The following is a 13,615-nucleotide window of genomic DNA, read 5'->3' as shown; positions in this document are numbered from 1 at the left end:
ATATTAGACAGAACATTGAGACAGAAAATTAACAAAGATATTCAGGACTGGAACTTAGCTCTGGATCAAGAGGATCTGACAGATATCTACAGAACTCTCCATCCAAAAACAACAGAATATACATTCTTCTCATCACCACATGGCACTCACTCTAAAATTGATCACATAATTGGAAGTAAAACACTCCTCAGCAAGCGCAAAACAACTGAAATCATAACAGTCTCTCAGATCACAGTGCAATCAAATTAGAACTCAAGATTAAGAAACTAATTTAAAAATCACACAACTACATGGAAATTGAACAACCTGCTCCTGAATGACTCCTGAGTAAGTAATGAAATTAAGGCAGGAATCAAGAAGTTCTCTGAAACTAATGAGAACAAAGAGATAAAATACCAGAATCTCTAGGACACAGCTTGTATTAGAGTTCTCTTAGAGGGACAGAACTAATAGGGACAGAACTATTATATATAATATATGTCTTATTATATATCCTAATATATATAACTCATATATATATATATGAGTTTATTAAGTATTAACTTTCACAATCACAGCGTCCCACAATAGACTGTCTGCAAGCTGAGGAGCAAGGAGAGACAGTTGGAGTTCCCAAACTGAAGAATCTGAAGATGTAGGCTGGGAGGCTAGGCCTGTCTGTCCTTTTCACATTTTCCTGCCTGCTTTATATTCACTGGAAGCTGATTAGATTGTGCCCGCCAGATTAAGGGTGGATCTGCCTTCCGCAGCCCACTGACTCAAATTTTAATCTCTTTTGGCAACACCCACACAGACACACCCAGGATTAATACTTTGTATCCCTCAAGCCAATCAAGTTGACACTCAGTATTAACCATCACAAGTCCCCTCCTTGTCAACTTGAACCCATAAACATCTCCATTTGAGATTATACATAATCTTCAAATAAAGACAATAATGAAGTCATGATTATGCTTAGCATAATACAACTATCCTTCATACAGCTAGAAATGCACCAATCCCTAACCCAAATACTATTACATAAAGTTAACAATACTTAAATGCTGATATGAAGTCAATAAATCTTATGTCACATGATAAAGGAAAAGGAAATAAAATGAAGATATTTTCTTAGTACAAGTGTATACACGCACAAACATGTTTTTAACAAAAGAAGGAGAAAGTACTCATGACAATTGCAGTCTTCGTTTCTGCAGCTGGTCGTGGCCATAGCTGGTATTGATGACTACTTTCTTCTACTACCCATTCTGTATTCTCTTTGTCTTCAGCAAGCACCTCAGCAGGTCATGGTTTTTTTTTTTTTCCCCCGATGGAGTGACAAAACCTTCATTCCTGAAGGGTCTGGACCATTTGTAGTCCTGCCTGGATTGGGCTGTTGTAGTTTTCCATTGACCCTAATCACAGGGCATGGTAATACTAAGAGACTCCCTAGTGGATCTCCTGTATTCCCTGAGCACTCTTCCTTACCTCCATTGTGGAGTGGTAGACTGATTTCATCTTGATAGTTTGGGACAATCACCCCAGCCAACACTGCAAGTCCCTTCTTAGTCTGACTCAAAGGTAGGAGGAGCCCATACTGTCCAGGTGGCAATCTTAACTTCCAGTTTAATGGAATCATTGTTGTGTCTCCTGGTGGCAGCATTCCTCCCTCTGCAGCTAAGACCTCTAGGCCAGCATAACCTAATGTCACGGGAACAGGAAGCAAAAATTTTGCTAGTGGCTCACTAGGGGTTATGGTGAGTGCTGCCACTTCCACTTTCACCCCTCGATTCCTGGACCCATGAATCCTGGCTATAGGAGAAACAGTACCATATATTGGATGCTGATTCAGAGCATACACAGCCTTTTGGAGAACTTTGCCCCAGCGCTACAAAGTATTGTCACCTAGTTGGCATTTTAATTGTGACTTTAAAAGGCCATTCCACCATTTCATCAATCCAGCTGCTTCAGGACGATGGGGAACATGTTAAGACCAGTGAATTCCATGAGCATGAGCCTACTGCCACACTTCTTTAGCTGTAAAGTGAGTGCCTTGGTGAGAGGCAATGCTGTGTGGAATACTATGATGGTGGATAAGGCATTCTGTGAGCCCATCGATGGTAGTCTTGGCAGAAGCATTGCGTGCAGGATAGGCAAACCTATATCCAGAGTAAGTGTCTATTCCAGTGAGGACAAACCTCTGCCCTTTCCATGATGGAGGAGGTCCAATATAATCAACTTGCCACCAGGTGGCTGATCACCCTGAGGAATGGTACCATATCGAGTGCTCGGTGTTGGTCTCTGCTGCTGGCAAATTGGGCACTCAGCAGTGGCCATAGCCAGGTCAGCCTTGGTGAGTGGAAGTCCATGTTCCTGAGCCCATGCATAACCTCCATCCCTGCCACCATGGCAACTTTGGTTGCCCAGATCAATAAATTCAACCTGATCCAACTCTATGTTCCTTCCACCATTATCCGATACCCTTAATATCCATTCCCATGCCTGTTCTCCAGATTGCTGTTTATACAAATTAGGGAACTCAAACAGTTCTTTTTGAGTGTATTGCACTCCTCATGGGTCACACTCTCAACCTCACCTCCAGGGGCCTGCTGGGACTTTAGTCTAGTTATAGGTCTAGAAGCAAACAGGGTGTTGGGGGCGGCTCCTGAGGAGAATTAACATTATCTCGCCTGGCAACTGCCTCAGAGGAGGCCACCACTGTTACCTCAGGCAGTGCAGGGTTCATCTCCTCAGACGAAGAAGGAAAGGCTGATGGCAGCATGAGTCAAGGAGGAAAGGCTGATGGCAGCATGAGTCAAGGAGGGGATGTTGCCACTACTTGGGTGGGGAAGCTCTTCCTTCTCACAGAGCTCATCAGAGTTTACAAACTCAGTGTCCCCAGCTTCATCAGGGTCCTTCAACATTTCCCCATTCCAAGTTGCAGGGTCCCATTCTTTTCCAATCAATGCCCCCACTTTAACAGTAGACACCTGGCGAGGCTATGCATGCACCTTTTGTTGCAGGTCAGCCACTCACATAAGAGCTTGTGTCTGTTTTTCCACAATTTCAGCTCTTTCTCTACAGGAGATAAGGCTCTCACTCAGGGTAATCTTAGCAGATTTGAGGCTCAGTATCTGCTTCTGAAGCCGGGACACAGAATCCCTGAGCTCATCATTTTCTTTCGTCACTTTGCCTACTGAACTTAGGAGCAACCAACCAGCTTCATTATGTTCCTTAGTTCTCCACATATGGTCAAAGGTATTAGGCATAGTGTCACTAAACTCCTTGCCTCTCATGAGCAGTGAATAAGGAGTGCCAAATGCATTTATTTTGCACAACTCTCTAAACAGTTCATGTGAAGGACTATCAGTGTTCTCCATACTATTAGAAGTAGAGTCCTTAGCATTTTTGGGTCAATCCTATTAAGCAGCCAACTCCAGAAACCCCTAAACCAATGAAAAAAACTCCATCCTTAATATCTGTTCCTTTAGAACCACTCCTGGTACCAAAATCTGTATCAGTTAGGGTTCTCTTAGAGGGACAGAACTAATAGGAGATATATATATATAAAGGGAAGTTTATTAAGTATTAACTTACACTATCACAAGGTCCCACAATAGGCTGTCTGCAAGCTGAGGAGCAAGGAGAGCTAGTCCAAGTCCCAAAACTGAAGAACTTGGAGTCCGATGTTCAAGGGCAGGAAGCATCCAGGACAGGAGAAAGATGTAGGCTGGGAGGATAGGCCCATCTCTCCTTTTCATGTTTTTCTGCCTGCTTTATATTCACTGAAAGCTGGTTACAGTGTGCCCACCAGATTAAGAGTGGATCTGCCTTACCCAGCCCACTGACTCAAAAGCAAGTATCTTTTGGCAACACCCTCACAGACACACCCAGGAGAAATACTTTGTATCCTTTAATCCAATCAAATTGACACTCAGTATTAACCATCACAGCTATACATGGCTATTTGTAGCAGTTCTATTCATAATTAACAAACCCAGGAAACAACCTGAATGTCTTTCAATGAGTTAATGGTTAAACAAAAAGTGGTACATCCAAACAACGGAATACCACTCAGCAGTCAAAAGGAATGAAAAATTAACAGACACAGCAGGGAAAAAACTCAAAGATATTATGCAAAGAAGCCAATCCCAAATGGTTACATACTATTTGATTACAGTTATACACCATCCTGGAAAAGACGAAACTAGGGATAGAGAACAAATATGTGCTTTGCAGGGACTGGAATTGGGGGAAAGCATTAGTGTGTGTGTGTGTGTGTGTGTGTGTGTGTGTGGTGGTGGCTCTGTTCTGTTTTGTGGTGGTTACATGATTCTAAACATGTGTTAATAGAACTATACATAAAAGGTAAATTTTACTGTACATGAAAAAGTAAATTCTGTATTTATGTAAAGACTGAAAAAGGCATGTGAATGTGAAATGTGAGCTGAGAAAAAGAAGGCATCTCATATAAGATAAAAAAAGAAAGTGAGTAACCTAATTTGCAAAGGCACAATTTCTACTTATGGAATCTGTACTTAAGAAGGGTTCCCATGTAATTGGTCAGGCCTTGGATATATTGGTTATATCACCACTGCCTAGTCATTTTCCAGCTGTCTGTAAGGAAGAGATTTGTTAACAGCCATAACAGGTGGGAACATCATGGTTTTGCCTTTTTTTTTTTTTGGAAGACAGGGTCTTGCTCTGTTACCCAGGCTGGAGTGCAGTGGTGTGATCTCGGCTCACAGCAACCTCCAGCTCCTGAGTTCAAGTGATCCTCCTGCCTCAGCCTCCCGAGTAGCTGGGACCACAGGCGTACACCACCATGCCTGGTTAATTTTTGTATTTTTGGTAGAGATGGGGCTTCACTATGTTTCCCAGCCTGGTCTCGAACTCTTGGACTCAAGTGATCAGTCCACCTTGACCCCCCCACAAAGTGCTGGGATTACAGGCATGAGCCACTGCACCTGGCCCCTATATTATCTTTAAAAATTTACTGATTTTGTTTTTTTGTATTTATGTTTTTATTTTAGCAGAATAGATTTTGGAGGACAGGGTGCAAATTAATATTTTTTCTCTAGGGATACCAGATATCTCAACACAATTTATAAAATAGTCTCTCCTTTCCCCACTTAACTGCAATACTACTTCTGTCATAGATTTTTCCATCAATATGTGAGTTCTGGGCTCTGTCATTTAGTCCATGCTCTATTTTTTCTAATTATTATTGCTATATAAGAAAATTTGATGTCTGCTCACAACGTGCTTTTTCTTTTAAAGAGTGTTTCGGGTCTTGTATATAAATCTATAATCAGTATTTAATGTTCTAGGAAAATACTGCTGGGATTTAAACTGGAATCTCAATGGATCTACTCATCAGTTTGGTGAGAATTATGATTTTTTTTTGTTTTTGAGATGGCATTTCTCTCTTGTTGCCCAGGCTGGAGTGCAATGGCATGATTTTCATTCACCACAACGTCTGTCTCCCGGGTTCAAGCAATTCTCCTGCCTCAGCCTCTCAGCCTCCTGAGTAGCCGGGATTACAGGCGTGCGCCACCATGCCCGGCTAATTTTTTGTATTTTTAGTAGAGACAGGGTTTCTTCATGTTGGTCAGGCTGGTCTTGAACTCCCGACCTCAGGTGATCCGCCCGCCTCAGCCTCCCAAAGTGGTCTTTAATGTATTGGGTTTTCCAACCCACGGACATGGTATATGATTTAACCTATTTATATATTTATTATTTTCCAATAAGTTTTTATAAACTTTCCCATAAACACCTTTCAGATGTTTTTAAAAAAATTTTCCCAACACTCACAGTGGCTGCCTTATGCTCCCTCAAAGATCTCTTCCATTTGTTCTCCTAGCCTCAGGGGTGATGGCTCTTTTCCATAGTTACCGCCATAATACCGTGGTGTTACTTTTTTGAGTTTTCCATGATTGAGTTAAAAAGTCTTTCTGTCTAGTGAATAGTTCTTCATTTTAAAACATCTCTGTTCAAAATAACTGGTCTTCTGACAGGACCCTGACTAACACAGAAACTGTTCTTTAAGGCGATCCCAGGAAACAGATACCCAAAGATGGAATTTTAGTATGGTTAGGTTGTGTCTTTAGGTACTAGTTCGTTCATTTAGCATTGTGCTGAAAGTCCTGGCCAATGCATTATACAAGAAAAGGAAACAAGAAAAGTATGCAGATTACAAAGGAAGAAATAAAACTCTCATTATGCACATTTGATATTATTGTTTTCTTAGATGACCTAAAAGAACATAGAGATTTATCGTCAAAATTAACTACAAAGTTTAGCAAAGTTGGTAAAAAAAAAAAAAAAAGCATACAAAGTCAATTGCATGTTTATAAAACAAAAAGAGGTAAAAGTAAAGTTTTTATAAAAACAGCAAGAAAATAAGAGTCACAAGGAAAACTCCTTTGTTGACTTATAGTCTATATGATTTTGTTCTCTTTTTTTTAGTGGTAGCTCTAGGGCTTAAAATATGCACCTTCAACTTAATACAGTTAAGTCATAGTATATGACTTCATGTGTGATATAAGAACCTTAAAACAATACACACTCATTTTCCCCTTCCTTCCTTTGCGTTGCAATTATCACAATTTTCGTGTCTTCATTGTCATAAGCACCACAATACAGTTTTTTCTTTAAAGATCAATTATTTTATGAATAATTTTTAACAATGAAAAAGAGAATCTTTTATAGTTACCTAAGCGTTTATTATCTTCCATGCTCCTCATTCGTTTGTGTAGATCTGAGTTTCATTCTGGTATCATGTTCCTTCAATATGAAGAACTTTGTTAGGCCGGGCGCGGTAGCTCATGTCTGTAATCCTAGCACTTTGGGAGGTCGAGGCGGGTGGATCACCTGAGGTCAGGAGTTCGAGATCAGCCTGACCAACATGGTGAATCCCCGTCTCTACTAAAAAGGCAAAAATTAGCAGGGCCTGGTAGCGGTCGCCTGTAATCCCAGCTACTCGGGAGGCTGAGGGAGGAGAATCGCTTGAACCTGGGAGGCGGAGGTTGCAGTGAGGTGAGATCGCGCCTTTGCACTCCAGCCTGGGCAACAAGAGCGAGACTCCGTCTCAGAAACAAACAAACAAACAAACAAACAAACAAAAAAATCAAAAAAACACGTTAATAGTTTTGTAAAGATCTGCTGGTGACAAATTTCCTAAGTTTTTTTTTTTTTTTTTTTTTGGTCTGAATGGGTCGTTATTTTGCCTCCATTTTGGAGGACTTGTTTTGTTTTGTTTTTGGTGGTTATAGAATTCTAGATTGACAGGCTTTTTTTTTTTTTTCAGCGCTTTACAGATGTATAGTTCTGGATTCAGTACAGGTTTGCACAATCTATAAACCGCATTTTAAAGAAAAATGGAAAAACTGGAATATGATTATATGAAGATTTACTGAAATGGAAAGGTGGAAGTCATTGAAAAAAGCAGGTTAAGAATAGTACATACAGTGTGACTTTGTGTTAATAAAAAAGTATTACATATACATTTGTGTAATATATATGTATGATCCGTAAAGATATATACAATAGGGTGTTAATAGTGGTCAGTGGTAATCTCTGGGGCGGAGGGGGGGTGGTATTGGAGTACGTTTTATTTTCTCACTTTAGCCTCCACTGGAGCGTATATTAATCACCCCTGTGTTAACCGCCGCTCCCACCCTTGGGCCACTCCGCATCAGTGAGAACTTGGCCGATGCGTGGTGCTTGGTCAACCCCGGTAACCGTCACACTGCTCGTGTTACAAGAAAACCAGCCAGGGTTCTGCTTTTCTGTTCCGCCGCAGCCTTTAGCACCTGCCAGGGTTCTGTCCGAGTATATGGGTTTCGTAGTCCTCCCCTCCAAGGGGTTCTCTGAGCACAGCGCACCGGCCGCCGCCACATCCCACTCTGGCGCGGGGTCTGCGGAGCCACAAATCCAGCCAGGAACCGAGCGCCGCCCGATCCGAGCATCCGTCACATTTTGACCTGGGGTTCCCGGGTCTCAAGGCCCACTTTCTGGGGCAGGCAGTGGGGAGAGAAGCCCAAGTTGGGGTATGGGCAATTCCAGTGCGGTGGAAGGGGAAAGCTCGGCGAGAGCTTGGCTAGACCCTCAGAGGAGAGGTCCGGGGAAGGCGGGACCGCAGGCTCCGGGAAAGGAGAGAGAGACAGGGACGGAGGGGGGCGGAGGGGGAGTAACAAAGAACTAAGAACCACCCGAAAGCAATCAGAAAACTTGGCCCTTTCAGACAATTTGTGTGTGTGTGTGTGTGTGTGTGTGTGTGTGTGCGTGTGTGTGAGGGGAACAGGCTCTCACTCTGTCGCCCAAGCTGGAGTGCAGTGGTGCGATCTCGATTCACTTTATCCTTGACTTTCTCGGGCTCAAGTGATCCTCCCGCCTCAGCCTCCCGGGCGTCTGAGACTACGTTTGAGTCTACAGGCGCGCGCCACTAAGCCCGAGTAATTTTTGTTGTTGTTGTTGTTGTTGTTGTTGTTGTAGAGACAGGGGTCCCACTATGCTGTCCAGGCTGGTCTCGAACTTCTTGGCTCAAGCGATGAACCCGCTTAGGCCTCCCAAAGTGCTGGGATTTCATAGGCGGGAGCCTCCCGCCAGGCCTTCTAGACAGCGTGGCAAAGTGTTCCCGGGCTTTGTAGACACTCCCATTTGCGCGTCCATGCCCTGCCTGGGACCCATTGGTTCGTTCATCCCCTGCGTGGACCTGCCCAGATAGGCGCCAACCATTGGTTATAAGAACCTGACCTTGGCGCCTCCAGGGAAACGCAGAGTGGCCTTCCGACGCGCTGGAGCTTGAGAAGTAAGAGACGGTCCCTGCTCCTACGGGGACTGCGGAGCTCCCGTTTGTACCCACGCCCTAGGGTCTAGTCCGGCACGACCCTGGACTGGCGTTGACTCGGATGGGGAGCAAGCTAGGAGAGCCACCCCCGCCCCCCAGCTCCGGCCAGCTGGTGGAGTAGGGGCATTTGTGTGCTTCTCCCCTGCCTTCCGGGTTCAGCTAGTTTGCTGAGCAAATTCCCTAAAAGGCAGACTATGAGGACTTGATCGCGGCGCGGGCGGAGGCGGGGCGGTGGGGAGGGACGGTGCGGAGAGCTAAAGGGGTTGGAAGGTGTCGCCGGCGGCTTGGCGGGCGTATCTATGTTCCTGTTCCGGCTGCAAAACAGAAAGCCCCTGCCCAGCGAGCAGCGGTTTCCGCGGGGGCGGAACAAACAGGCAGAGTCAAGTGCGTCCTGGAGGCTTCGCCGGTTGCGAAGGTTGGGCCCCTTGTTTCAGGGTTCTTAGCATTGACTCACTAACCACTGTAAATTATTGTTCTTAATCTAAGAGTTAAAAAGCAGAATTAGGCTGGGTGCGGTGGCTCATGCCTGTAGCCTCAGCGCTTTGAAAGGCCAAGTGGGAGGATTACTTGAGCCCAGGATTTCGAGACCAGCCTGGGCAATGTAGGGAGACCCTATCGCTATGAATAATAGTAATAATAATAATAATAATAATAACAACAACAACAACATTAATAAATTAACCGGGCCTGGTGGCGCGCACCTGTGGTTCCAGCTTCTCCGGAGGCTGAGGCAAAAATCGCCTGAGACTGTGATCGCGCCACTGCACTCCAGCCTGGACAACTCAGGAAGACATTGTATCAAAACAAAAATGAAACAAAACAAAACAAAACAGAATTAGAATTGCCATTAACCTGTACCATTGGCAATTAGAATTGCCAGTACCCATTCTCCTGATTACCCTGTAATCTAGAAAGGGGAGAAATGAGAAAAATGTGTCCCTCCCAACAACGTCTGTAAAATACAGAGATGCTATCTGAGAAGGACAAAGAGCTCTGTGTTTTAGTTTCCCAAGCGGGAGCTTCTGTCGCAGCTGTTTCCTTCTGTTTCTGCCTGAGACTAGCCAGTCCCCACCAGTTTTCCTCAGTGGGGTGGGGAGCTTGGGAGTGGATGGGAGGATTTGTGTTGTTCTGATTTTACCTACAGTATACCTGTGTAGAGGCGAAACTATTTCCATCAATTTCCGCAAAGAAGCAAGGGCAAGAATTATCTCTAATTATTCCCATGCATGTGTGTGTGTGTGTGTGTTTTGGGGGGGGGGGGTTCAAAGAAGTCTGAATCTTGACCCCTGAACTCTACTGCCTCTCTCTACATGTTTCTGCATACAGGTCCTTCAGGACTGATTTTGGTGGAAGAAGACAGCAGGCGGTGGGCATTCACTGTGCTGGTGGGAAGTCTGGTTACACTAAGAAAGGGATTCTAGCAAAGTTATTCTGTAAATACAACAGAATCAGTTGCTTTTGTTAAATATATTGGTAAGCTTCCTGATTTTTTCCCCCTGAATTCTCAATTTGTTATTGAATAGTTCAGTTTTATTTAGGGTTTCAATTTTATTTAGGAAACAATACCTCTACCTTACAAAGAATTTGCAAGTAGCACTGATTATAATACCTTTATACCCAAAGGAAGAGCTGGGATAGAGCTCCCTAAGACTTTTCTGCCTGCAAAAGATATGGGTAGGGTTGCCATTTGAATACAGTTACCAATGAAAAACTATCAGCTTATCTAGGCTTTAACAATAAAGTTCATGGGGGTAAAGAGAAAAGATTTAACTTTGAAGTCCCCATATATCAAAAAGAATATTTTACAAGTAACTTGACAAAGATGTTTCAGTGGTCTCGGAATGCAAGACAGAATCCTGACGGTAGAAATTTCTGGGCAAGGGTCTAAATTAGGCAAGCTGGTAAGATTGTGAATGTCCCAGCCTTTATTTCTGAATCTTGACCTCTGAACTCTGCTGCCTCTCTCTACACATGTTTCTGCATACAGGTACTTCGGGACTGATTTTGGTGTAAGAAGACAGTAGGTGTACACTTGATGATGCTATTTCCTTACCTCTCATTCATTCCTCAACCCATTGTAAAATAATGTCAATTAATATAGGTTCCTTTACTGAACATCTGTGAACCAAAGCGTAGTTTTAAATGCTTGTTGTAAACTATCTGAGTTAATCTTCATAATAACAGTCACAGGTGGCTGCACCATGTTTTATAGTAAGAAAATAGAGTTAGAAAGAGTAAATATCTAGACTAATATAACAGTACTAAATGACAGAACTGGAATTCAAGCCATCTTCATTGACTCTATTCTCCAAGACCTTAGCCCCTGGTTTATTGCCTCCTGATGCCCATTTCCCAGGTGTCTGAAGAGCATTTTTCAAAGTCACAGTTAACCTTAATTTTACTAAACCTAATAACACTTTCCAGTCATTACCTAGCTATATCTGTCAGCAGTATTAGACATCTTAAAACCTTGGCAGGTAACTTTGTTCCAGGCTTTGTTAATACCAAATACCCTTGATTTTTCTCTTACTTCTTTGATTTCTCATACTCAGACCTTTCTACAGTCTCCTTTTCAATGTGGTCTTCCATTACTTATCTTCTAAAGTTGATATTCATGGAGAATCTGTTCTAAACCTAAATGTTCTCATGCCATGGTACACATGCCCCTCAGCTGATCCACTACCTCTATGAATCAATGCTAATGACTTCACCTGGCCAGTTCTGGTGCATCCTTTAAGTCTTGGCTTAAATGGAACCTACTCCTGGAAGTCTTATGGAACCATGGTCTCCAGATTAGTTCAGATACCCCCTTCAATGTGTTTTCCCTCTTAGAGCCCATATGACACATGATGGTAAAGGCTAATTTCATTAGTTCCCTTCCCTGCCAGCCAGTCAGCTCCTAAAGAGACTATACCTGTCTTTCTTGCTATTGTCTTATCCCAGCACATATTAGACACGTTTTAAATATTTTCTAGTAAATGAATTGCAGGCCTGTAACAATTTTTTAATCAAAAATGAAACAAATGTTCTAATACTTTAAGGTGCAAGTTCAACATGGAGGCAAATCACTGCTCCCTGGGTGTGGATCCATCTTACCCAGACCTGGTCATCGATGTCGGAGAAGTGACTCTTGGAGAAGAAAACAGAAAAAAGCTGCAGAAAACTCAGAGAGACCAAGAGAGGGCGAGAGTTATACGGGCTGCATGTGCTTTACTAAACTCAGGAGGAGGAGTGATTCGGATGGAAATGGCCAACAAGGATGAGCGTCCCACAGAGATGGGGCTGGATTTAGAAGAATCCTTGAGAAAGCTTATTCAGTATCAATATTTGCAGGCCTTCTTTGAGACTAAGCAACACGGAAGGTGTTTTTACATTTTTGTTAAATCTTGGAGTGGTGATCCTTTCCTTAAAGGTGGTTCTTTCAATTCCCGCATTTGCAGCCTTAGTTCTTCATTATACTGTAGATCTGGCACCTCTGTGCTTCACATCAATTCTGGACAGGCATTCGATTTCCTGAAGACCAAGGAAAGACAGTCCAAATATAATCCGATTAATGAGGGGTCTCCACCTAGTAAAATTATGAAAGCTGTATACCAGAACACATCTGAGTCAAATCCTGCATATGAAGTTTTCCAAACTGACACTATTGAATATGGTGAAATCCTATCTTTTCCTGAGTCTCCATCCGTAGAGTTTAAACAGTTCTCTACAAAACACATCCAACAATATGTAGAAAATATAATTCCAGAGTACATCTCTGCATTTGCAAACACTGAGGGAGGCTATCTTTTTATTGGAGTGGATGATAAGAGTAGGAAAGTCCTGGGATGTGCCAAAGAAAAGGTTGACCCTGACTCTTTGAAAAATGTAATTGCAAGAGCAATTTCTAAGTTGCCCATTGTCCATTTTTGCTCTTCAAAACCTCGGGTAGAGTACAGCACCAAAATCATAGAAGTGTTTTGTGGGAAAGAGTTGTATGGTTATCTCTGTGTGATTAAAGTGAAGGCATTCTGTTGTGTGGTGTTCTCGGAAGCTCCCAAGTCATGGATGGTGGGGGAGAAGTACATCCGCCCCTTGACAACTGAGGAATGGGTAGAGAAAATGATGGATGCAGATCCAGGTAAGAGGGAACCAGATTCTCCCTTCCTGAACTTTCTACCTCTTTCCCAATACCACTTCCTTCTTTAATCTCTAAGCTTGACCTTCTCACACCCACTGAAATTTACTTTCTCTAAATCTCCATGCTTTTCATAGATGGGAAGTTTTATTGGGTGAGAAAAAGCCAAAATGAGATATTTTGTGAATGGTGATTTCCCACAAAAGAAGAAGCAAAGGAAAACCTTGGAAATTGGTTCCTTTAATAAAACCATTGAATTGTAATCTGTTGGAGCCTCATAATAATGATTAGCTTGTACCTCAGTTTAGCATAAAATCAACTCTGGGAGACAAGAGCTAGTGTTGGTTGAGGTTTGCTTAAATTGAGGTTAGTGGAGGTGCGTGCACAGGGATATAAAAACCTGATGATTATAGCTTAAAGAGAGTTTTTTTCACTGCAATTCAAGCAAAGAACTATTCAAACATGGAAGAGGGGGCATTATGTTGCGTGGGGAAACACCATTCAAGGATCAGGAAAAGGGCTTTTAATGATGAGTCTTTGGGAACCTGGACATAGAGTCAAGAAAGGGTAAAGCATCTGACTTTGTGGCCTGACTTGTACCATGTTAGATGAAATTTAGACACAGCCTTGTACAGCCTATTCCAATAGTGAGACATGAAATCATATAG

The 13,615-nt window shown here is 42.8% G+C and overlaps 1 protein-coding gene across 4 annotated transcripts in view; it reads left to right on the top strand.

The window, feature by feature from the left end:
• The window catches only part of SLFN12L (schlafen family member 12 like), a 97,527-nt gene that overhangs the window by 78,961 nt on the left and 4,951 nt on the right, over nt 1-13,615 (top strand). For 2 of the 4 annotated variants that reach the window (XM_054456833.2, XM_054456837.2), the window contains one exon: nt 11,872-12,950. In XM_054456833.2, the coding sequence (XP_054312808.1) occupies nt 11,872-12,950 (1,079 nt within the window). Of the gene's footprint in view, nt 1-7,380; nt 9,215-10,156; nt 10,304-11,871; nt 12,951-13,615 lie in introns of those variants that run through there. The other 2 variants (XM_054456836.2, XM_054456835.2) reach the window with 2 other exon arrangements.

The sequence above is a fragment of the Pongo pygmaeus genome, chromosome 19 (genome assembly GCF_028885625.2).
Source record: "Pongo pygmaeus isolate AG05252 chromosome 19, NHGRI_mPonPyg2-v2.0_pri, whole genome shotgun sequence".
Lineage (NCBI taxonomy): Eukaryota > Metazoa > Chordata > Mammalia > Primates > Hominidae > Pongo > Pongo pygmaeus.
Note: the sequence above shows the minus strand (reverse complement) of the source record. Positions and strands in the feature narration are given on the sequence as shown.